This window comes from Zonotrichia albicollis, chromosome 3 (genome assembly GCF_047830755.1).
Source record: "Zonotrichia albicollis isolate bZonAlb1 chromosome 3, bZonAlb1.hap1, whole genome shotgun sequence".
Taxonomy (NCBI): Eukaryota; Metazoa; Chordata; class Aves; order Passeriformes; family Passerellidae; genus Zonotrichia; species Zonotrichia albicollis.
The window spans coordinates 38,237,711-38,259,933 of NC_133821.1; the positions used below are offsets into that span (position 1 = coordinate 38,237,711).

At 41.0% G+C, this 22,223-nt stretch overlaps 1 protein-coding gene and 1 long non-coding RNA gene across 3 annotated transcripts in view; one reads left to right on the forward strand and one right to left on the reverse strand.

The window, feature by feature from the left end:
• EPAS1 (endothelial PAS domain protein 1) overlaps positions 1-22,223 on the forward strand; it is a 77,253-nt gene that overhangs the window by 39,113 nt on the left and 15,917 nt on the right. For both annotated transcript variants that reach the window (XM_074537195.1, XM_074537194.1), the window contains exons 2-6: positions 2,615-2,805; positions 13,584-13,735; positions 14,328-14,412; positions 14,913-15,031; positions 15,127-15,329. In XM_074537195.1, coding sequence (XP_074393296.1) covers positions 2,615-2,805; positions 13,584-13,735; positions 14,328-14,412; positions 14,913-15,031; positions 15,127-15,329 — 750 coding nt within the window. The remainder of the gene's footprint in view (positions 1-2,614; positions 2,806-13,583; positions 13,736-14,327; positions 14,413-14,912; positions 15,032-15,126; positions 15,330-22,223) is intronic.
• The window catches only part of LOC141728501 (uncharacterized), a 30,010-nt gene continuing 12,026 nt past the window's right edge, over positions 4,240-22,223 (reverse strand). Inside the window, exons 2-4 of the long non-coding RNA XR_012579474.1 lie at positions 11,530-11,629; positions 9,429-9,570; positions 4,240-7,449 (exon numbers count right to left, since the gene is read on the reverse strand). This is a non-coding gene — a long non-coding RNA (uncharacterized LOC141728501). The remainder of the gene's footprint in view (positions 7,450-9,428; positions 9,571-11,529; positions 11,630-22,223) is intronic.

Here is a 22,223-nt window from a genome sequence, read left to right on the forward strand (position 1 = left end):
TCTCATTAGCCACACTTCAAAATTATATTTACAGAGGTTAGACAAGTAAATATTTTTCTTTGTGGCTGCAGTGGTGTCATGAGAGACCCTGTCTTATACAACCTGTTTTTACTGTATAAATTGTGACCTGACTTTGGCCTTGTTTCCCAAAGTTTCATAATTAAATGAGGAGGGAATGGATCTTGTTTTGCCCAAGTTGGTAGTAATGTGAAAATTGTGGCCTCTAGATTTAGAACAGAGCTCAAACATTTATGGTTGAAGTTATATTTTTCCAGTGGCAATTGGAAATGCTCACGAATACTGCTACATAGTTTTTGTTCTGTTTGGTTTTGTTTTGCTTCTACTCTTTTATTTTCTTGGTATAATTAGAAACTGAGATTTGTTCCCAGTCTAGTGTCTGTATAGGCACATTTTTCTTTAGCAAGCAAGATGTTTCTGAAAGTACCACCAGTACATGTATTATACCTGACTCTCCTGTAGCCAGCACCTGCCCCAGGAGAACATGAGGCATTTTTTGCTGTATCTTCTCAGAGAGTTGTAAGAAGGGACTTTTTTTTTCACATGGATGTAGCATGACTCTTACTTAGCAAGGAGAAAAGTATTAAGCTGTGAATTTCCTTTAGATTCAAACTGAAATGGGTTGGTGTTTGCTTCAGCAATACCCTTGAAGTAATTACTGAAGTTGGATCCTGCCATTATGCACTGAAATGTGTGTAGGTCTCCTCCAGCACATGCCTCCTGTAATAGAGACCACGTTACAGAACATTCACCTTAGGCAAAATAATTGTGAAAGAGGTTTGCTGAGAGCTGATCATGGATCTTGAGAAGATACTGTAAGAATTTGAGCCCCCTTGCCCTGTTAGCACACTCACTAGTGAGCACCTGTCTGATCCCACATATGTGCCCAACTTCTTGTGTTTTGCAGCACAAGGGCTCTGCTGATGTGTTGTGAGCTCCCTCCTGCTTTGAATGATGATGTTGAGTGTCCAGCCTTGTTGAGCCCCAGCAAAAACCTTATTGTGACTTTAGCATTTGGCATTTAATGCATGTCCTGGCTGGTTTTCCTTCTTACTAATTTATGAAGCCTTCTGTGGTTTCAGTGCTAGAAGCTTTTGGAGACTTTCTAGGTCTTCAAGAAGTAATCTTCTTTAGAATACTCTGCTATGGATTAATAATCCTTTACTATTTTAGGCAGTTTAGCATGAGACCAATCATGATTGAAACAGTTTCTAGAATTAAGTACTGCGATGAATACTTGTTTTCCTCATAATCTTCATGCAACAGAATATATTTATTTGAACTCCTGGTTTTGATAGGGTGGGGTTTTTTGGTTGGTCCATTTTTAGTTTACTGGCTCATTATTTTATATTGTTGTTGGAAAAAACAAGTTATAAGCAGCTTCATTTTGGAAGCCTTGCTAGCGGAGAGAGGTACTGCTGGTGATTCTAGAAATTAATGTGCAGCCAAAACAGCAAGAACAGTGGAACTGTTCTACTTATTACCCTGTTCTGTGCTCAGTCAAGTGGCACTGGTGGACTGTTGCAAGAGTCAGCTTGAAAAGAAATGTATTTTGTGTTGGTGTGACTGTGATCCTCAACTGCAAAATCTCAACTCATGCAAATGTAGGAACTTGGAGTATCAGCAGAGCTATGTGGGGTTGAAATAGCTCATGGTTTTAAATGGATTCAGATGCTTCATGTTCTGAAATTTAATGAAATTGTACTTCATTAAAGAACCTTAGAGTCATTAAGGTTCTTTAAGTCACTAACCCAGAACCATTATAAATTTATTCCTTGTGCTTCTCACATGTTCAATTTAGTTTTATGTCCCTTGGTGGCTTAAATTTGCATACTTGCTTCATAAAATGTCTTCCCCTTTGTTATTTACCGCTCCTCTGTTTTACATGGAGCTCTACTGGTTGTGTTATTTTACTCAAGAAGGAATCTATTTTCATAGACAGTGGAGAAATGGTGATTTAATTAGAACAGCTTCTCCAAAGAAGGGCTATCTTGCAAGCAACAGTATGTTCCATTTTGTGCCTTTCATGGTCCAAGAAAAATGGCTTTCTGGACAAATTTTGGATTAAGAGCTGAGACAGTTCTACAGACCAACACAATTCAATACTCTACTACTACTCCTATTTTAACGTGGAGTGCAGCCATTGAAAAACTCCACAACATCATCGTATTTATGTCACAGCCATATTCACTGTAATTATTCTAGCTTTAAAAATGGATTACCACCCTGTCCCACAGTAAGTAAATTTAGACTGAACAAACAAAAAAATTATTTTTAATGTTTCCTGAGTCCAGAAGTAATACTTTGCTATTTCATTATGAATCTCTTGCCTAAGGCAGATCTCAATTCTGTTGTACTGCGAGGGGATTCAGGACATTCAAAGGCTGACTCATGTACAGTCTGAGCCCTTTCCAGCTGTGGCAGTCCTCTCCTAATTCCCATTCAAAGGGCACAAATAGGTATTAAAGCTTGGCCAATTGATTTCAAACACTTGACAGAATGGATTCATTGCTGAGAAGATACACTTGTAAATGCCTCACAAGTTGTGAATTGCATTTCAATAAACGCTTTTTCCTTTCTCTTCTTTCCCTATCAGGAGCAGTTCCGAACGGAGGAAGGAGAAATCAAGAGATGCAGCAAGATGCAGAAGAAGCAAAGAGACGGAGGTGTTCTATGAGCTGGCACATGAGCTGCCCCTGCCCCACAACATCAGTTCCCACCTGGACAAGGCATCCATAATGCGCCTGGCAATCAGTTTCCTACGGACTCATAAGCTTTTGTCTTCAGGTAAGATCTGGCTAAAAGAACTTAGGTGTCCAGGCTGGCTGATGGCAGCTTGATAAGATTATGCATGCTCTTCTCTGACTACAGGCTTACCAAAATTACAGTTAGTGCAGGTTTTTTGCCTCTCTAAATAAAACCTCTGAGAACTCTTGAATGTGGTTTATTAATCTCAGTTATGAGATTTTGAGCTTTTAGGAGTTTAATCAGAATTCAAACATATGCCTTAAGCTCCATGCTGAAACAAATAATTTTCAGTTTGGTGTGACAAGCATGTTTGTGCCTGCACATTCAAACAGCAGCTGGGACGCTCTGAAGGTCCAGTACTGTGTTTGAAAGGAGTAATTGTGCTATCCACTGGCAAAGAGTAGTAGGTAGATTGCTTAAAACAAGCTATACTAAGATAGCTAAAACAACTGCTAAATGCTTGATGTGAGTGGATTCTGCGCAATCAGTTTTGCTCATGTTGGACTAGTAGGAAACATGAACAAGCATAATTTTTATAGCCTGTTAGAACTGATAAAATTAGGAATACTCTTATTTTGTCCCCTATACTTGAATAAACACTTTGATAGAAACATGCGGCTTGAGTAGCCTGTAAGATCAATGAAAACATCTGATGTTTTCCAGAACTTTCACATGGTGACCTATGAGTTTCAGAATACGTTAAGAAAACAATGCCTGCATTGTTTGTGAATGGTAACCCCAGAATTTTGTCTTTTCCTTCATTAATGGCAAGACTCCCATTAAGGTCACGATTGCACTTCCTCTACTCAGAAAAGTTGAGTCATGCAACAGCAATTACTTTAATAAATGTTATTAGGAAGCATCCCATTTTGTGGTCAAATTTGCTGTTGGTTTGTTGTTGGTTAGTCTGAAAGATAGGGCAAATTCAATTCTGCTTCTTTGCGCTCTGTAATTTCTTGTAGCACTTTTGGCTTTTGCTGAAGCCTACTGTATAACATGTAGGTATTTTTATCTTAGCTTATAGAATGTGGTTTTATCATGTACTCCTGTGAAAAGAAAAGTTTATGTGCTGAACAGTTTTTGGAAATCATCTCTGATTTTGTCATGTAACTAATACTTGAAGAAGTTGCGTAAATAGGTAAATGTTCTTAAACAAAGCCAATTTGTTATAATTTTCTCATAAAAACACAGCCTCAGCTTTTCAAATATTTATATGGCAGGAACTGAAGACTGACACACCATAGGAAAAATAAACTTCTGAGAGGCTGTAACCGATAATATAAGTAATGTGCGTGCCTGTCTGTAAAAATTGACATGAAATAGTCGGATGCAGTCATCATCAGAAGGATACATTTGGTCAACTGCTAAGATAAAAGTGAACTTTTCAAATGAATTTACATTTCTCTATAAGAAAAAAAATCTACTGACTACATTTATTTTGATGCTTCTATAGCGTTAAGGCTTAGACTCATTATTTGATAGTGATGACAATTCAGTATATGTGTATAATATTCATACATACACACAAAGATATTATATTTCTGAGACATATTTCTGTGACAGTGTTTGAAAAATTATGTGATTCATGTAGAAAATTTACATTTTCTTGAAGTTCCACCAGTACCCAGCAGCAGAAAAGAATCTGGAAATAAAATGTTACAGTAGAGATAGGCTGTGCTTTAATATTTCATACTTTGTCTATATTTGCTTAGCCTTAAATCTGTTGGAGTTCCTCAGTCCAAATATTAACTTGGAGTAAATCCTCTCATTAAAATTTGTGGTTTTAGTCAAATGCAGATTTGTCCATGGCTACATCTTTAAGCACCAGAGCTGTAGATAAGGGTTTCAAAATGCTTCTATTCTGAGGAGCTGAACTTAAGAGACTTTAAAAGGATAGATTTTCTGGAAATTTTGGGTATTCTTTTCTGATAATGAAAATACATTATAATTAAAGAACTCAAGTCAGAAAACCTTGTCTGTTGCTCATCTCCTAGTCTGAGTATAGCCAACATGTAAATTAAATTTCCTATCTTTATAGACCTCTGAATAATGTCAGAACATTGGCTTTCACTAGAAGGCCATCCAGTTTAATTCAGAGTGGTAGGATTTTGATCTGGAGGCTCACAGATCAAGATGTTTGCTGCCTATCCTGTTTTGATGAGTGTGAAGCAAGATGGAAAATGGGCTTGGGTGATGTTTGTGCTCATTCTGTTCTTGCTTTTGCTTTGGACCCTTTCTAAGCCCCAAGCAAAGCTGCAGCAAAGGTTTCAGGTGCATGTTTAGCAGCCTAGAATTTGACCATAAACATACTGTTGCATTTGAGAAGTCTGATTTGACTGACAGGGAGCATGAGGAACCCTGTGTCATCTCTTGATGGATGAACTGGGAAATGGGGAGGTGGAAGTGCATAGAAGCAAATGCCCACCCCAGCCTGCAAACCCCTCTTTGCTTTGTGTTGTCTTTATTGAAATGGTTTGGATTATTTGGGCTGGACACCTACTGTAAACTGGAGTTAAGTGAGTAGATTTGTTCTGTCAGTCATTTGGACATTGAAATAACATTTGCTGCAGCTTTAAAAAAAGCTTCAAAATGGGATAGAGATAAAACTACTGCTTGATTACCATTTTTCTTGTTTCTAATTTTGTCCATCAAAACCTACTAGCACACCATATTTCATTTTGTGTTACTGTTTGTGGGCACGTTTCTCAAACACATCTCTCTGTTTTAAGACAATTTTGCCTGAAGCAAAGAGAACAAGGCCTTTCCCAGGACTGTACCCTCATCCTACTGCAAGCTGATGCTCCAGGTGGGATTTTGGAGATGGCTGTAGGCAGCTTGCCAGTCTCACCCCACTGGCATTGAGTGTCTCATGCCCTTTCCTATTATTCCCAGAGTCGGAATAGGGCTTTTCACTTGTGTAACTCAGGCTGGTTTATTAGCTGTGTCTGCATAATGATCATTTATCTGTTGGGAAGCCAAGACCTAGGGAAATCTATGCCCACATTCTTTCAGCAGGTGAATGGTAGAGTCCCTGAATCTGAGCCCTCATTGAGAGCTCTCCCGCTACGTGCCTCGAAAAATCCCGACTTCTGGATTGCAGAGTGCACGTCTCCTGCAGGCCTTGTAGGGCCCTTGTATCCTATCATAATAGGAAATAGCTGGTTGTAGATCTCAGAGTTCAAAAGGGTAAAAATTACCAGGTTTGGCTTTATAAAAGTTGCTGCTTTACTTAGTAACACGTTTCCCTTTGATTTTCACAGTAGGCAATTCTGTGTGGGAATGTTGGAGAGGAAGCCTTTAACATTTAGAAATGCAGGCTGTTCGTCTGACGGCCTGATTGAGATTAGTATCACAGGAAGCAAACTGAAACAATGGCTTTATAATACTGTTTCCATGTTGTGCTCAGAACAGTACAGGGTATAATTGGAATGCTTAGTAGAAATATTTAATTATTAATATCTTAAATATTTTTCAAGATGTCTCCTAATTCTGCTGGCATAATACATTTTTACCATCGTCGCATTCAAATGTTTGGGATAAATTTAGAACTGATCTTTGTTCGTTTCAACTAAAGGTTTTGATCCCATAAAGTTGCTGCGGAAAATAGGCATTCTGATGCTTATCAGTAGTGGAGCTTTTGGATTTGGGATCTTATGTCCTTTACTGTGGTCCGAAATGCTGTTAGCAGTATTTTTCCCATATTATTTTCTAGTATAGCTAGTAAGTAAGGCTAATGCTTTTTGGGGAGCTAATAGATGGCAAAAAAGAAAAAATGGCTTTTGCTAAAGAATGGCTGCCTTGGTTAACAGCTAACATGGTGATAGTTGCTAAGATTGCCTCAGATATTCTCTTTTTGTCTGAATATGAGGAGGAGAGTCCATTTTAGGAAGACTGTATGTACACTGCCAATAATTTTAAGTGTTTATTTGAACCATGCTAATGCTAAAGGTGTTACAGGAACCAAAACTCTTTAGTACAGTGAGTTTCTCTGTGCCAGGACGACAGACTTTTTAATCAGGCTAATCAGGCAAACACAATTTTATTGGCTTGCCTTAATCCCATCCCAATTGTGTGATCACCCGGCTGTCTTTTCTGTGCAGAAATCCAGCAAAGGAAACTGGCTGGGAGTTGTTCTTGTCCAGGCAGACAGCAGCAGAAATGGGGAGGGAGCAGGGATACAGACAGGAAGTTGTTTGGGAGAAGGGAGGCCACAAGGAAGCCAGTGTGAAGGTTTCAAGGGAGGGAGACAACAGAGCCGGAAAGCCAGCAGGGAACAGAAGGGGAAAAAATAGCTTTTCTCTAGGCTTTTAAGGGAGAGGACAGACTGGAGGGAGAACTGATGTGGGCATTGTTTTTGAATGTCTGGACAAGCTGCATCTAATGTCAGACCATTGTGGCATAAAACAGTGCTTTAAAAATAGCATGTCTACTCGATTGCTTTTATTACATTGGGAAAATAGTTTTATGCCAACCATGCTGCTAGGAATGAGAGTGGATCGGGTGCTGAGTGCTTCAGCTGCTTGAAGTGATGTCCCCTTTCAGGGAAGGTGCACCCAAAGGTCCTATGGGACTCAAAGCCTGGTCTGATGGAGTGCTGTATTCCCAATATTCAACACTGATGGCTGCAGGACTCCAAGCAAGTTCCTGGGAGCAGCATCTGAATGATCTGGCTAGATACAAACTCTGCAATCAAAACAACACTAACATAAGTGTTTTCTTTATCCAAGATTGCTTGTGCACTTGGAGATAAGAGCCCTTCAGGAAGCTTCAAGTTTAAGAGTAGCTTTTTCTTGATGTATCTAAATTGAAAGCTTTTATTGAACACATTGAAAATATCCCCTTGAACAGGATGTACTGCTCTGTCAAGACAGAAAAAAAGGGGGGGAAAATCTCTTTCCTTTGATGGAAAACAAGAAACCAGGAAGAGACAAGTCAGTCTCAAAGCTGCTCTCTCTGATGCAGGATGAAGCTGCTGTTAGATCTTCCCTAACTTTTGCCTGCTGGTGTCAGGCAGGTTTTGCAACCCTCCTGTGGAGTGGCAGCTGCAGCCTGGTATCAGTTATGCACCATATGTAAGCAACTTAGTGGTACTTATAGGAACCAGGATGAGACAAAGCCAGGAAAATTCTGTGCAGGTGATGAAGTGACCTCCAGTAGAAACACATTTTATCATTGTCTACCTCTGAACTGACCAGAAAGACCCCTTTGAGTCAGATCAAAGGTGTTGAGAGGAATTATAGGCTGTTTGCTAGGAGGTTGTTTATACCTGCACAGTTATTTCTTTTAAGGAGAAGCTTGATTTTTGAGCCTTCAGACTCGTTCCAAGAGGTTGGACTGAAGGAAATGAGCAAGCATCTACGGAAAAAGTGTTCTTAAACTTGGGAACAGTGCACATCCTGACAGTGAGAATTAATCAAAGCTTGTTTACAAAAGTTATTTTTAGCATAAAAGGTTATCATAAACACTGCAATAAGCATTTGCCATTACAGTTCAAAGTTTCTTGTCAATGAATAAATTCTGTTTGGCAGTTAGAAAATTTGTCAAAATAAATACTTACCAAAATTTAATATAGACTGAGACATGGACTGAAAAATACTGTATCAAAATTCAAGAAGTACTGCCTTGGGGTAAAGTCAGCAGTGGATGACCCATCAAATGTTGGGACATAGGACACCACTGCTGTGTTCCTGGTTCCCCTGTAGCTCTGACAGTCATCCCAGGAAGGCCACAGCAGCAGTTTTACAAGGCTTTTTGACATGTTTCAACATCTCCCAGTCTCTCCTAGACAGGGATTCTCCTCCTGTATAGGCTTTCCAGAGTTACATGAACACAACCTTGGCTGGGCTCCATCAAGTAGCTATAATATGAACAGCAATATTACAGCACTTCATTCTGCTGAATGTGCTGTTAATTTAAACTGGCATATTTGCAGCCCAGTCTCCCTGCTATGTCGCGGTGTCTGAACTGAGGTACTCCCCATAGTTGAGGGGAGGTAGAAAATGTTGTACGGAAAAAAACAGAAACACATCCTTATTTCAAAATTTAGCTTGCAGCTATTTTGAAATGCAATGCTAACAAAAAAACCCAATCAAACAAAAAAACCCCCGCCCCCTAAAAATCATTATAAACTGAGTCTCACTGTTACCCTTCCCAAAGACCTGCAAAAACCTGGCAAGTCTACATGAGGTGCTGCTCTCTGGATAAAGTGACCTCAGACCTACTGGAAACACAAGGCTGAAGTTCTGCTCTCACCTCCTCATGCTAACTTCCCACTTCCCTTTGGTCCCAGCTTTCTTAAATATTTTCCATCTGAAGCTGAGTTTTCTTACACTAATGCTCCAGTTCAGCACCAAGGTAAATTAATGAAGACAGTTTGAAGCAAAGTGAAAGACAGTAGGGATTTCAGGGAGGAACTTGCAGTAGCCATGCCATTATTTGTTTTGCATCTGCCAAATAGATTCTTTCTGAAGCAAACCAGCTTTTTACTAGTGACAATGACTGAACTGCTTCTGATGTATCACTCTCCTAAAGTGTGTGTATCCTCTGTGTATTAGTAGCTGGTGTTTTCCTCAGGAGAAAGGGAACGTGCTCTCATGCTGACACTGCAGCCATAGGAGGGACTCCTATTTATTATTTATATTACTATAATTATACCAAGTTACCTGATACGGGGCATACCAAGGCACCACAGTGCAGCCCAGCATATTTCTTTGCTGCAGACTTGGGATCCTCAGGTAGCTGTAGCTGATCTGCTGTAGCGGGTGGGCACAGATGACCCCTTCTGGGGCTGTGTTTGCAAAGGACCTGGAAACTTTCGAAGACATGAGCACCTTTGGTGTGTTCCCCAGTGCTGGAGCTGCTGTGTAGGCTGCTGTGGGGACAGGCAAGGGATAGATGGGCCACAGCAGCAGAGTGGCTCTGGAGGTACTCGGCCCCCACCTTTCTGTGCCTGATAGCACCTGCAGGTTCCTCACCTTTGAAACGTGAGCACGCCCTATTAAGTACTACCAGAAACCCCTATCTGCCAGCTCCCCTTTCCTGCTGCAGCCAGACTGCTGAGGAGAAAGGAGGGGGTGCAGTGGGGTTTATTGAGTTACCAGGGAGGCTGTAGCGTGTCTGCAAAACACCTTGGTTGTGCTTTTGGGTTAGATTAGACAGGGTGCGCAGCAGCACGAACAATCTTCTCTCCCTCCTCTCTGTCCTCATCACAGATGCCTCCAGCTGGACAAAGCTAATTTTAATAAAAACAGTGTACTCTGATCCCACAAACCCCTGTGACTACACGCTTTAAAGCTGACTATATCTTTAAGTGCTGTGCTCAGCTTGGACCTTAAGGGTTTGAACCTGCAGCCCTGATGTGAGTGATCCATGTCCTCTGTGTGTGTTTGTATAAGTAATATAATTTATATACAGGGAAAAGCAAACTTAATCATCTGATAATACAAGTAAAGTGTTTGTCTTTCACTGTTGGAGGCATTTAAGAATACAAATGCTTTGAATAGCCTTCCTGCCTTTGAATGGTCATGTTTTGTTAATGCAAACTTAATGAGCTGGGAAAAAAAATGGAAAGGAGGGTCTGGGGTTAGAGCTGAAAAGTCATTTTTTTCTCTGAACCCACACTTGGCTGATTGTCTTGGGCTATAGCCATGATCCCTGCTGAATAAACCATTTGTTTGCTTCCGGAAAAGTAAAAAAAGACCCTTGACATTCTTTACACAGCAGAAACAAGCTTGGGAGCAGATGGTCACTTACCTCTTTTTTTTTTTTCTTTTTCCTTTCCTAAATGTCATTTTGGTCAAAGTGCGTACTATTCAAATATATTATTGTATATTTTCTGTATTTTAAATGCTAGTCCTGATGCAATTTCCTGAAGTCATTTGCTTTGTACTGAGAAGGAACTGGTCCCTGCATGTGTAGCCTGAATTGCAGTGCAAGGATGTGAAATGAAAATCCCCAGCCTGTGCTGGCCATCCCCAGAGAGTGTCCTCTCTTCCATGCTGCCAGTCTCGTTGAGAGGCAAAGGGTGATAAAACAAGTGCTCTCCATAGCTCTGGGGCTGGGCAGAAAGGGCACCCTTTCTTCCCTTGTGTGCACAATGCGTGATGGGCTGCTGCCAGGTGTGGAAACCCAGGGCACCAGGAGATTTCTGTCTGTTCTGGGGTGCTCTGACACCCAGGAGAGCACTGGCTTTGACCCTCATTCATGGAGAAAGTTTCCTAGACTTCAGCAAAGACTAGAATCCACAAAAATGTGAAATAGATTATAGAGAGTAGTGTAGATGTATCACTTAGGTGGGAAATTTAGGTTTTGGGATTTTTAGTATGTTGTGGATGAAAGGAAGATGGAGGGCACAGGGTGCCATCCTGGGTTTCTTCCTCGTGTTTTTTCCTTCTTCTTCATGGGTTTGAGTGGCATTTTGTAATTGGGCAGAAAAGTCCACATTGCAGGCTCTTTGGGATCAGTTATTGAGTTAAAAGGGAAAATAATCTAGATGTCAGTTCTTAATTTAGTCTTAAAAGACCTTGTAACAAGAGATTGTTGGCCATTTTGTGCCTTCTAATGAAAAGCTGCCGAACTCACAGTCGTGAGACTGTTTTACTGATAAGAAATAATAAACACCTGAGTCCAAACATGAACTACTGTCTCAAGTGCATTCAGCCCCAGAGAAGCTGACAACTGGCACCCCCACAGCCAGGGAGGGATATTGAGGAACAGGAGGATGCAGCAGCAGCAGCAGCCAGCATCGTTTTTGTCACCACTTACCTGTTCCAAACAGTGCTTGCTGGGTCTCCATTGTGACTGCTCATCCCTCTTGGTTCGCTTGCAGTCCATCCTCAGGCACTAGCAGCTGCAGTTCCAGGAGCTGTACAGATCAAACTTATCCTTTAATTATCACTCATTAGTGCTTCAAAGTAAAAACAGCATTAGTTTGGCTCAGCCTCTTCCCTATTCAAAAAAGCAACAAACCCAAACCATGTAATGTTTTACAAAGCAATGCCCTATTCCTGCTTCTAGACTTCTTGCAAAATGAGTATTTCAACAAGAAACATGAAGGAATATGATCAATGTTCTGTTTCATGGAGGAAAAGAACAAAAGTTAATGACTTTCCCAAGTGCTAACAGTGTATGTACTACAGAACAAACTGTAAGCTGAAATTGCAACACTGAACCATCAAAGGAGAGCAACTTCTCCAAGGAATTTGTTCGTGTCCCACTGTTCTTGCAAGTAAGGCTGATGCAATTATGGTTGGAGCCTCTGGATGGCAAAATTGGTGGTGGGCCCAGCCTAGAGCACTCTTGTGCCACGAAGAAGGAGCACAGAGAGCAGAATTGATTCAGCTCTTCTCTCGTCATCCTCTCTGCCATGGGCTCTAGGGCACCTTTGATCTAGAGGGAACTTATCCATGGCCCTATATCTTGGAGTTGCCTATTCCTTATTCTAAGACAATAAGGTGGGGTTTTTTTCTTCTTTTGCTTGCTTTATTTCTTCAAAATCAGAGCCTTACCATGACATTGGCAATGACTGATCACAAATGTGCAGGCTAACTGACAAAACTGTAAAGATAAACTTACCACAGCGTGTCTGAGGTACACAGACCAGATACAATATCTGTAAGTGGTTTTGCAAAGCATAATTCCAGAAGTTTCACATGAAACATATCAGGAAATTAATGGGCCAGTTCCTACACAGAAATTTTTCGATGCTAGCTGTCTGCATGTCATTCCCTGACAGCTTCTTATTCATGGAGCTCAGACATGGTTAAAAGAATAGAAGGGAAGATTTCTGACTGGCATCAGGAGGAGAGTTTGCCATGTGCTGCTCCCACAGCACTGGATGGGCCGTGTGGAGCACACATGTCAAGGGCATCACTGTGCCATCGATTGTCACTACACTGCAGCCAGAAGGTACCAGGAACGTGAATAACCAAAAGAAAAATAGCTGTAATACATATTCCAGCACAGCTCCAGGTTTCAGCTGCGCCGTGGCATGTCTTTCCCAGAATTTAGTAAGGTGCACTGGGTTCATGAATCTGCACAGGCAAGCATCTAGGACGTAAGCAGAGTCTCAGGCTCTCCTTGCAGGACAGGGGAAGTGTGGGTGAGTGATGAAACTTGTCAGTTTGGTGGAGTGAGGCATAGGAAGTCCTGAGGTCTGCAGATGAAAAAGCAGGTATCAGTGAGATGGATCTGTGGTTTTCCAAGGAATACTGAGATTTATGGCATGACAAAGAGATTCACCCAGAATGACTTCAAGAGAGCAGTTTTCTACTTTTTCTATCCAAAGCAGTGTTAACAGATGTATCTGTACTGAGTGAAGAGGTCTATTTAGGCATGTCTTGTAGGAGCTGTATTTCAACGCTTTAGAAAGCCTGACCTGATGGAAGAATCCTGTTAGGTGTTCGTTAGGGATGCACAGATTTATGTACCCTCTATAAAGCTTGCCCTCTACCTTGTGCCTGTTAGGAGGTACAAATGTTGCAAGTGGCCAAGAGAACGTACACAAAGATGCACTTCAGTCATCTGCATCTGCAGGTGTTAGTGACTGAAAACATGTCTTGCAGAAACAGGCTAAAGGTGAAGTGAGGGTCTTGCATTTGCCAAAACATTTAGAAAAGTATCTCCTGCCTTTCTAGTGATAAGAGCATCCTTTTAATATGCTGTTCTGAAGGCCCCACCAGAAGAGATTTGTTGAAAGGAAATTTTAACAGCAGAAAAAAATTGTGTTGCCTTGTCACCTGATGTACTTGCATTGAAAAAGGCTGGCTGGGGTGCTGAAGTCTTTAAATGCTTTTTTTTTTCTTTTTTTTTTTTCTCAGTATGTGCTGACAATGAGAATGAACTAGAGGCAGACCAGCAGATGGACAACTTGTACCTGAAAGCTTTGGAGGGATTTATTGCTGTGGTGACACAGGATGGAGATATGATCTTTTTGTCTGAGAATGTCAACAAATATATGGGACTTACCCAGGTAAGTCCCTTACACTTTCCTCTCTTTGTAATACAGTTCATAGAAAGAACTCTTATGTCTAAATGCAGAAAACCCAGCTCTGTGCTGCTGCAAGAAAGATTGGAAATAAAATGTCTTATTTCTCAGGCAGGTACCCTGCACAGCAGACTACACGGGTCACAGGTTCCCTCTCCCTTCCTATCTAGCTGTAGTGTCTTTGGTGACTGCAGAGTTGCCTTCCTACATCTTACTAGGGAGATGAGAAGGCATTTATTCTACTTGTGCCTTAGACTATGGGACAAAGGGGATAGAGCTGCTCTTTTGGGTCCCCCCTCTTCTTCTTTGTGGATTGGGCATTTTATCCTGTGTTGAAAATAACAAGAGGTATTGACTGTTAACTGCACTCTGCAAATTCATAGGTAAGAGAATCATTCTGGGGAGAAAATGAGGAGTTATGCAGAGGATAAACAAAGGGAGGGTCATGGGATTTGTGTCTGTGAGCATCCTGTTGATGCACTTAGTTCTAGTGACCAATTTCATTTCAACTGTATTTAAAAACAGATAAACACTTTCAGATGCTTTGATTTGCTATTTAGCTCTTACTTTTACACAGGTGGAACTCACTGGACACAGCATTTTTGACTTCACTCATCCATGTGACCATGAGGAAATTCGAGAGAATCTGAGTCTGAAAAATGGTAATAATGAAAATACAAAAGTCCTTGTTTGTTTTTGAAATAAGCAAATGAAGTAAATGGCTAGTAAAAGAGATCTCTTCATCATGGTAAAAGGAATTTTCATTCCTACAGTAATCATTAACTGCTATTCAGTGCTTTACAGATTCATTTTGTTTTGCCAAATACTGCTTAAATATGATAGTACCAAGAAACTGTTTGTTTAGGATTTTCCTTTCCTCAAGTTTAGACAGGTATCACGTTTTCAGTTGTAACACTGTGGAAAAATTCATGTGCAGCAAGCTAAAACATAGGTTTAAAATGCACAAAGTCCTGTGTCAGTTCTACTTAAAGCTTTAGGTCTGAGCTCTACAAATGCTCTGCAATGGTCCAAGCACGTTTGAGGGTCTCTGCAGGTAAATGATCTGAGAATAATCTGTTATTTCTGTTGAATCCTTCATGCTTATAAGTAGAAGAAGTCAAGAAGGAAAATGAGAAAATTAATTTGCCTTTTCCTTATACAGGGCCAGGCTTTGGAAAGAAAAGCAAAGAGATGTCAACTGAACGTGACTTCTTCATGAGGATGAAATGCACTGTTACCAACAGAGGCAGAACTGTTAACCTCAAGTCTGCTACATGGAAGGTACAATATTTGAGCCAAATTAAGTAGGCTTGATTTTATTAGACATTTTGATGTGGAGAGATAGTACATCCTAAGTTTGTTTCTTGTTATTTCAGGTTTTGCACTGCACTGGACAAGTTAAAGTGTATAACACTTGCCCTCCTCACTCTCTGTGTGGGTATAAGGAGCCTCTTCTCACCTGCCTTATAATAATGTGTGAGCCTATTCAGCACCCTTCAAACATCGATATCCCCCTGGACAGCAAGACCTTCCTGAGTCGCCACAGCATGGACATGAAATTCACCTACTGTGATGACAGGTATGCTCCACTGGCTTTTCCTTGCCAGAGGGGTTTTTATCTTCTTGAACAAAACAAGCAGTTCTTCCAAATGTCTTGTGTGGAGCTGGTAAGCAAGGACCAGAAGAAAATTCAGCCTGTTACCAAAACGGCTATTTAGCGGCTCACTTAATCCGCCTCAAAAATTTCAGTTTGGGCGAAACTGTACTCCTGCTGTATTTCCTCATCCTGCCAAGTGGGGAATTCAGTTTTACTGGCAGAAGATGAGGCAACTTGGAGCCACAAATGTCAGCTTCTTGGGGTTTAACAAACCGAAGGGTATGCAGGATTCCTGTTCCCGTGTTTTAGAGCGCATGTCCCAGGGCACGCTGTACAGACCTTAGTCAAGGACTGTTTTATGGTTGGTTTGGCCCAGGATGCTGTTCTCAGTTAGCTGGCAAGTGCTTTATGCTCTACATTAACCAAGAATTGCCAAGGCATCCAGAGTACCTGCTGCCCTGAAATGGAGTTGCAGCCTCTTACTCAATGAAAAGCAAACAGCCTTTACGGGTTATCTCCCTGCACCTTTTAGTGACAAAATGAAGGGGAGGGAAGGACCTTGGATCAGGCAAGGGGCTTGTCCTCTGCTCCCCACACTTCACTCTTGAGGGGAAAAAAATGGAGATCCTTCTAGTTGCCACGTGCCTGACTTGTCCTGGGAACTCCATGGCATTTCATAGAGTTCCTTGAAATTCCTTGTCTGAGTACTGTGATAACCATCTTCTGTGCATGCAAGTGAGTCAGAGATCGCTTCCCATGAAAGTGTCTTCCTGTCCCCCATTTGCCCAGAAGGTCCTGTCTTTACTGCTGGGGATTTGGGTTTTGTATGGGGTTTTTTTAAGTTTTTGAGGTAATCTCTGAATTTAGGATTAACTTTTCTGCCTAAAGAAATTTATCTTCTGAAATTCAGAGATGCTAGGAACCTCTGAGGCCTGGAGGGTTATCAGTGAGATTATAAACATGCTTGCAACTCATGCAGAAACTCACAGGACCAACATCTTTGTTGATTTCTTCAACCTTCGAAGGTTTTTTTAAACTTTGCTAAGTAAGATTATTTTTTTAACAATGTGATGAAGCAGCCATATAAACTTGCAGTGTTAGCAGCTGGGGATGAAAGCAAGATTACAAGAGTGAAACTTGCGACTGACCTTTTGAACTCTCAGAGAACTGCGCAGCAAGTAACTAGAAATGGTCTCTGATGTAATCACAATGAGACTTTTTCCTTTGTTAATATTTTCAGCATCAAAATATTGAGATATCAATAGGATTTTGCTGCTGGAGGGAGTGACTCAATATGATAGTGACTCATTAAAAGCAATGTGCTCAGAATTACTGGGGCCATTCAGCGGCAGGCTGCAGAAGCATAGCAGAGGATTTTACTTTATTGCAGCATTCACATGTCTCTGCAAGACTTAATGCATAAGCCATTATAAATGAGAATTAGAGGGACTGATGCTATCCCATTAAAGATACACATGCTTATTTTAAAAATAATGATATATTAAGCCTTGTCTTAAATAGTGTGCATTTCATTTACAGGGAAGATGTTTCACGTGGCAGTGAAATACAACAGCTTCCTCTGGAGGACTGAACTTGTAGGGATTGTAAAGATTATTTTCTCCAAAACCAGACTATAAAGTAGCACATCTTTTACTATATAGTTTTGATTGGATGTTTCATTTTGGTAAAACTGCAAAAAGATAGGCAGGGCAGAGAAGGAGGAGACTTCCCAAACCTTTCAGGTTTTTTGCAGCAGATCCCCCTGCCCCCCGCTTCCCTCCCAGAGGGATGCTGATGTCTGTCTAGCAGGAGACACATCTCTAGACACATAAAAATGCAAAACACTCAGCTGTTCTTATCAAATTCAGTGCTGCTACACAGATTGCATTGAAGGAGCAGCTTATGCCAAGAATGTAAATCCAGGCTGGGGAGGGGAGGAGGGAAGGCAGCATGTGCCAGTCAGGTGCCTGAACTCTTTTCTATGCACTCTGTCCTTTCTGCAGTGGTGCGGCAGGGCTGACACAGCTCATTGCTCCATTAGGGACAGTGTGCTTCCAGTTCAGGGCTGCTATCATGGAGGGCAGTGTGCCTCCTCTACCAGGCTTCTGCAGTGCTCCTGGTGTCCTCCGTGCGGCTCATCTGGTGTGGACAGGTCTGCTTCCAGAGAGCATTACATTCTTATTTTCAAGGCACTCAGTCAAAGAAACTCTCAGATTTCTGAGTATAATCTCCTTAGGAAAGCTCATTGTCTGTTTGTCACAAAGCAACATACAAAATATAGGCTGGCTACCTTACAGCATTTTGTGACAAAAACTAGTTGGCTTTTCCTTAGGAGGGTATAGGTTAGATGTAATATGAAGCAGGCAAGACTGGCCATCATTTAAAACATGTGAGACAGTAGCCCATAAAATTTGCCTTCCAAAAATAAATTATGTATGTGGGCCTATGACTTGCCAGTGGTTAGGTGGGATATGTTCATATTCTTAAAACAGTTTTTGCAAGGTGATGAGCCTGTAGAGAAAGGTTCATGGATATGAATAATAAATAAGGGTTGTTCTCTTAAATGCTTGCTTCAGCCATTCCTGGAGAGTGATTTAAAGCTGTTCCCTTGCTCCACTTATCTTGGCTAAGTGGTTTACAGGAAGGATTATTTTAGCTGTAATACAGAAATGCTGATCAGTGGTACAATTTAATAATCCAAGTGAGGGTTTAGTTCAGCTGCACAATGCTTTTGTGTCAGGAGGGATTGCCAGTGAGGGTGTTTTAGTCAGAAGAAAAGGCATGCCTTTGTACAAAACCAATTTTGTTACCTTGGTGGCATTGGCACTTACTTTGAAGGCATGGCTTGCTGTGGGGCATTGTATGTCCCTGATTACTTGAAACCAAGTTATTATAAAACCTTTTCTTCTTTTTCTGGACTGGAACATTTTAATGGTAGAGTTGAAGAAGAGAAAAGGAGCAGTGGAGGATATGTGGTGATTCAGAGTAGGATGGTGCAGGAAGATGCAATGCCATAGCATTACCATCCCGTATCAGTATTCATGTGGGATCCAGGCTGTTCCCACCTGAGAGGAAACTGAGATTTATTGTGTTTCCAGTTATGTCCCAGTAAATAAGAAATACACAGGCACAGGACTTGGATGAGGATTTAAGTTAATTTGCCATTTGACCTCTACTAGGGGAATATTTTTAAGTTAAATGGGAATGCAGGGAAGCATTTGAATGGACCTCCTGTTCTTTCATTCCTGCTCAGGGGAAGATGCAGTATGGAGATGATTGAAGCGGTGATAAGTGAACCCCAAGATCCACATTTGACAAAACTGACTTCTGGTATATGTCATGTTTAAATGTAAAATGTGATCTACTTCTTTTGTTAATAACAAAACCTTGATTCAGGTAGACAAAATGAGTGGCCGTGACAGTCGTGGTGAAGATTTTCATGTTCGCATGTAGGTTTTTTACCCTCACAGAGCTGATACACCTGACCACGCCATCCACCCTGCTCAGTAGTGGCCAGGGGTCCCAGGATTTTGCATTTTGGGGTTTTTTTCTCCATTGGCTAGGGTTAGACTAGAAGCAGCCATGAATATTTTTGAGAGGAAATGTGGTTAGTTGGCAAGACTGCCCCACTGCCTGCTCTAGCAGGCTGACAGAGTGCTTTACCCCAGGCACAGTGTCTGTGTTGGGCTTTATTATTTTTTCCCTCTTTTTTTTTAACTCATTCTGGTTTAAGAATAACTTTGTTTTGTTTGTTCCTCTCAAGACCAATTTAACTTCAATAACTTGGTAACAAGTTTGAATACAGAAAGACTTTGTTAAGAGATCCACACCCTCACACACACAGTCTGCACAGGGCCCAATGAATATACACCCAGCTATTTTTTATAAGCAGTAAACATTAGAACAGTCTTTCACAGAGCTTGACTTCTCAGGCCTGATGGTTCTTACCATACTATTTTAACTCAAGAAATGGTGTACAATAAAAAGCTCTGTGCTCCTTCCTATAAAGGGACAGAAAAGCACAATTTTAGGAAAAACAAAAATACTTGAACTAGCTCATCTTGTAGGAAATGCAGCCTTGAAGCAGTGGGTTTTAATTGCTTTGCCATGTTTCAAAGAGATAAAATTGGGCAAAATTGTACAAACCTAGAAATACGAGTCAGATCATTTGTTTCTTAATTGTGTACCCTAAGCACAAGATTTGCCCTTATTCCATGTCCCAAAAATTCAATATTAAGATACTTATATATATTGTATATTTAGGGGAAACTGAGATAGTGCTCAAAACACACTTGAGTAGTGGCAGCTGGGACAGATCTCCTACTGCAGATGGCTATTGCCCATCTCTTCACTGTGTTTTCAGAGATTTTGACCTCTGTACATCAGGATGACAAGTTTAGCTCAGAAAACTGAAGTGCCAGTCTGGCAAAAAATTAAGATTCCCCCAAAGGTATTTGTGTTCTCAGAAACAAGTTGGTAACAGGAAAATAAACAACCTCACAGCCCACCTGTCATCTTCAACAAAAAATCATTATTGTCTTACTAATGAGCATTCTATGGATGCAATGGAAACACAAAGCCTACCATGACAGGAATGCCATCCAAAACCACCATACAGTTTGTTTTCTAATTTTGTCATTCCACAGCTTGCACAAGGAGCAATTTTCTGTCTGGTGTCTATAAACAAAAGTGGAAGTCTTGTGCCTGAACTCAGTTGTGTAAATGATCCTTTGGTATTATGGGATGTAGACATTTTCCCGATTTTCTTAGCTGTGTACTGCTCCTTCCCGTAGCTCCGTGGGATGCCTTTTCCTTTGCACTTAGTCCTCTGAGTGTTCCCTTGGCATTTTGTGTTGCTAAGAGGTTCCTGGGGAGAGTACACGAAGTTTAGAGGGTGCACCTCCCTGGCAAACCTCAAAGAAATGCTCAGGTGAGGTTTACAAGGATCTGTGCCAAAGCACTCACTGCCTCCTGGCCTAGGGGCTGCTCGGGCCCTTGGCTTTGCCCATCTTCTTCCACACGCACCTTGGGAGAGCCACAGGATGGGTGTGATGGATAAAGGGATTGCTGCCCACTTCAACCCTGGTGCATAATGTGGCATGAAACACACTAACCTGATTTCCAGCCCTGCGCTGCCTGCAGCCTACAAGATTTTTTTTAAGCTTTTCAGGGTCAGCAGTACTGTGGGAGGAATAAAGGAGGGTGTGAACTGCCAATTTATGCACCCAAAACTAACAGAGATAACAACTATTGGAGAGAGAGTGTTTTTTATAAAACAGTGGTATTTAAAAAGATATTTATGAAACACTGCCAGCCAATTTTAGGGGAGTTTTGTAAGTGGGAAAATGGAACATGCTACAATTTTTTTTTAATCATGTAAATTGGAGGAGTCTTCAGAGAGAAGTGGAATGAATCTGAATAGTGTTAACAGATGAACAGAGCAGTTCAATGAGAGCATAGGGGCTGTTTAGCCACTTATTATTATTTTTGAAGTAACTATTTTAAAACAATTACTCTTCATTAGTATTTCACTGTTACCAGGCATGGGTTTAGAACTTATGTGGGATTGCGGGTAACTTTTTGATATCTTATTTTTATCTTTTTACGTAATATGAAGTTGCTTGTAGTAAAAAGATACTGCCACTACTTGCTAACTTCCATCCAAGATTACATTAGATCTAATTAGATTTGACATTGTCACAGCAGGATTGCACCATAAGTCATTCTGTGCCATGGAATGACAAGAAGAGTCATTTTATAGTGAGGGTGCTCATTATGGACAGCAAGGAGCAGTTTGAAAAGGGGAATTACAGGACTGGAATACATGAATTTTGCATAGAGTTTATAATTCCCATATGAGTAGAGTCCCTCAGCCTGCTGTAATGTGTATTTTTTGTTTGCTATCTCAGTTCCTCTGCTGACTTCCATGAAGGCTGTAATGTGGGTTTGGATTTGCACTGGTGCTGCTGGGTATCTGGTGCTTCTGTTTTTTCTTCATTATCTTCATTTTGTTTTCCTTCTCCCTGCTCAACCCCCACTTGGCTCTCAGCTCCCAGTGACTGCATTAAGAGTAAATACTCAACTTCTTGAATTTTAAAATCCTTTCCCTTGCAGTGAGCTCCAAACTAACTGGAATGGCTTTGTGGTATTGAGCCATTTTATAGCCAAAGCCAGAGTTTCTGATATTACAGACCATGTATTTACATTGGTCCTGGCAAAAGCCTCTGGCCACTTACACCAGTGTGTCCCAGCTGGTTGTGTAAAGGCAAGCAGCAACTGTGTTTTGTGAGCCTTAATTTTATTAGGGCTCTTTCAGTATTTGCTGTTTTCTCATGATGATTCAGCTTTGATGACCAATTCAATGTGAGAAGTACTTTTCAATAGGAAAGAAAAAACAACTGTGGTTTCAGAAAAAAGGTTAGATTTGAGTGCGATGCAATTTAAAAGCTCAGAAGCTTGTCAGTGAAGAGAGTAAAGAAAAGTCTTTGAAACCTGGATTCAAACCTTTCCCCTTTGTTGCTCTAATTTTAAATGTAAATAAAACTGGAAACACAAACAGAAGAGTAAGTTTTTGAGGGGAACCTAATACAAGCTACAGCTTTAGCTCATCTGAAGTATTATAAACCCAGGTTCATTCCATGGAAATCAGGACAGAGGTAGTTTTCAGAGTGACAAAACCAAGGTGTCCTGGGGCTATGAGATGTAGAGTTCTGTGGAGGTGGAGGCAGGGAAAAGCTGACTCAATGCCTTGCGTTCAAGCCATACACAAAATAGTCCCATCTTATGTGCCTTCCTTGCTGCAGGGGGATCCAGGAGATGAATGCCATGCTCTTGCTCTGTTTGTTTTACAGTATTTACATGTTTGTCTTGTAAAGA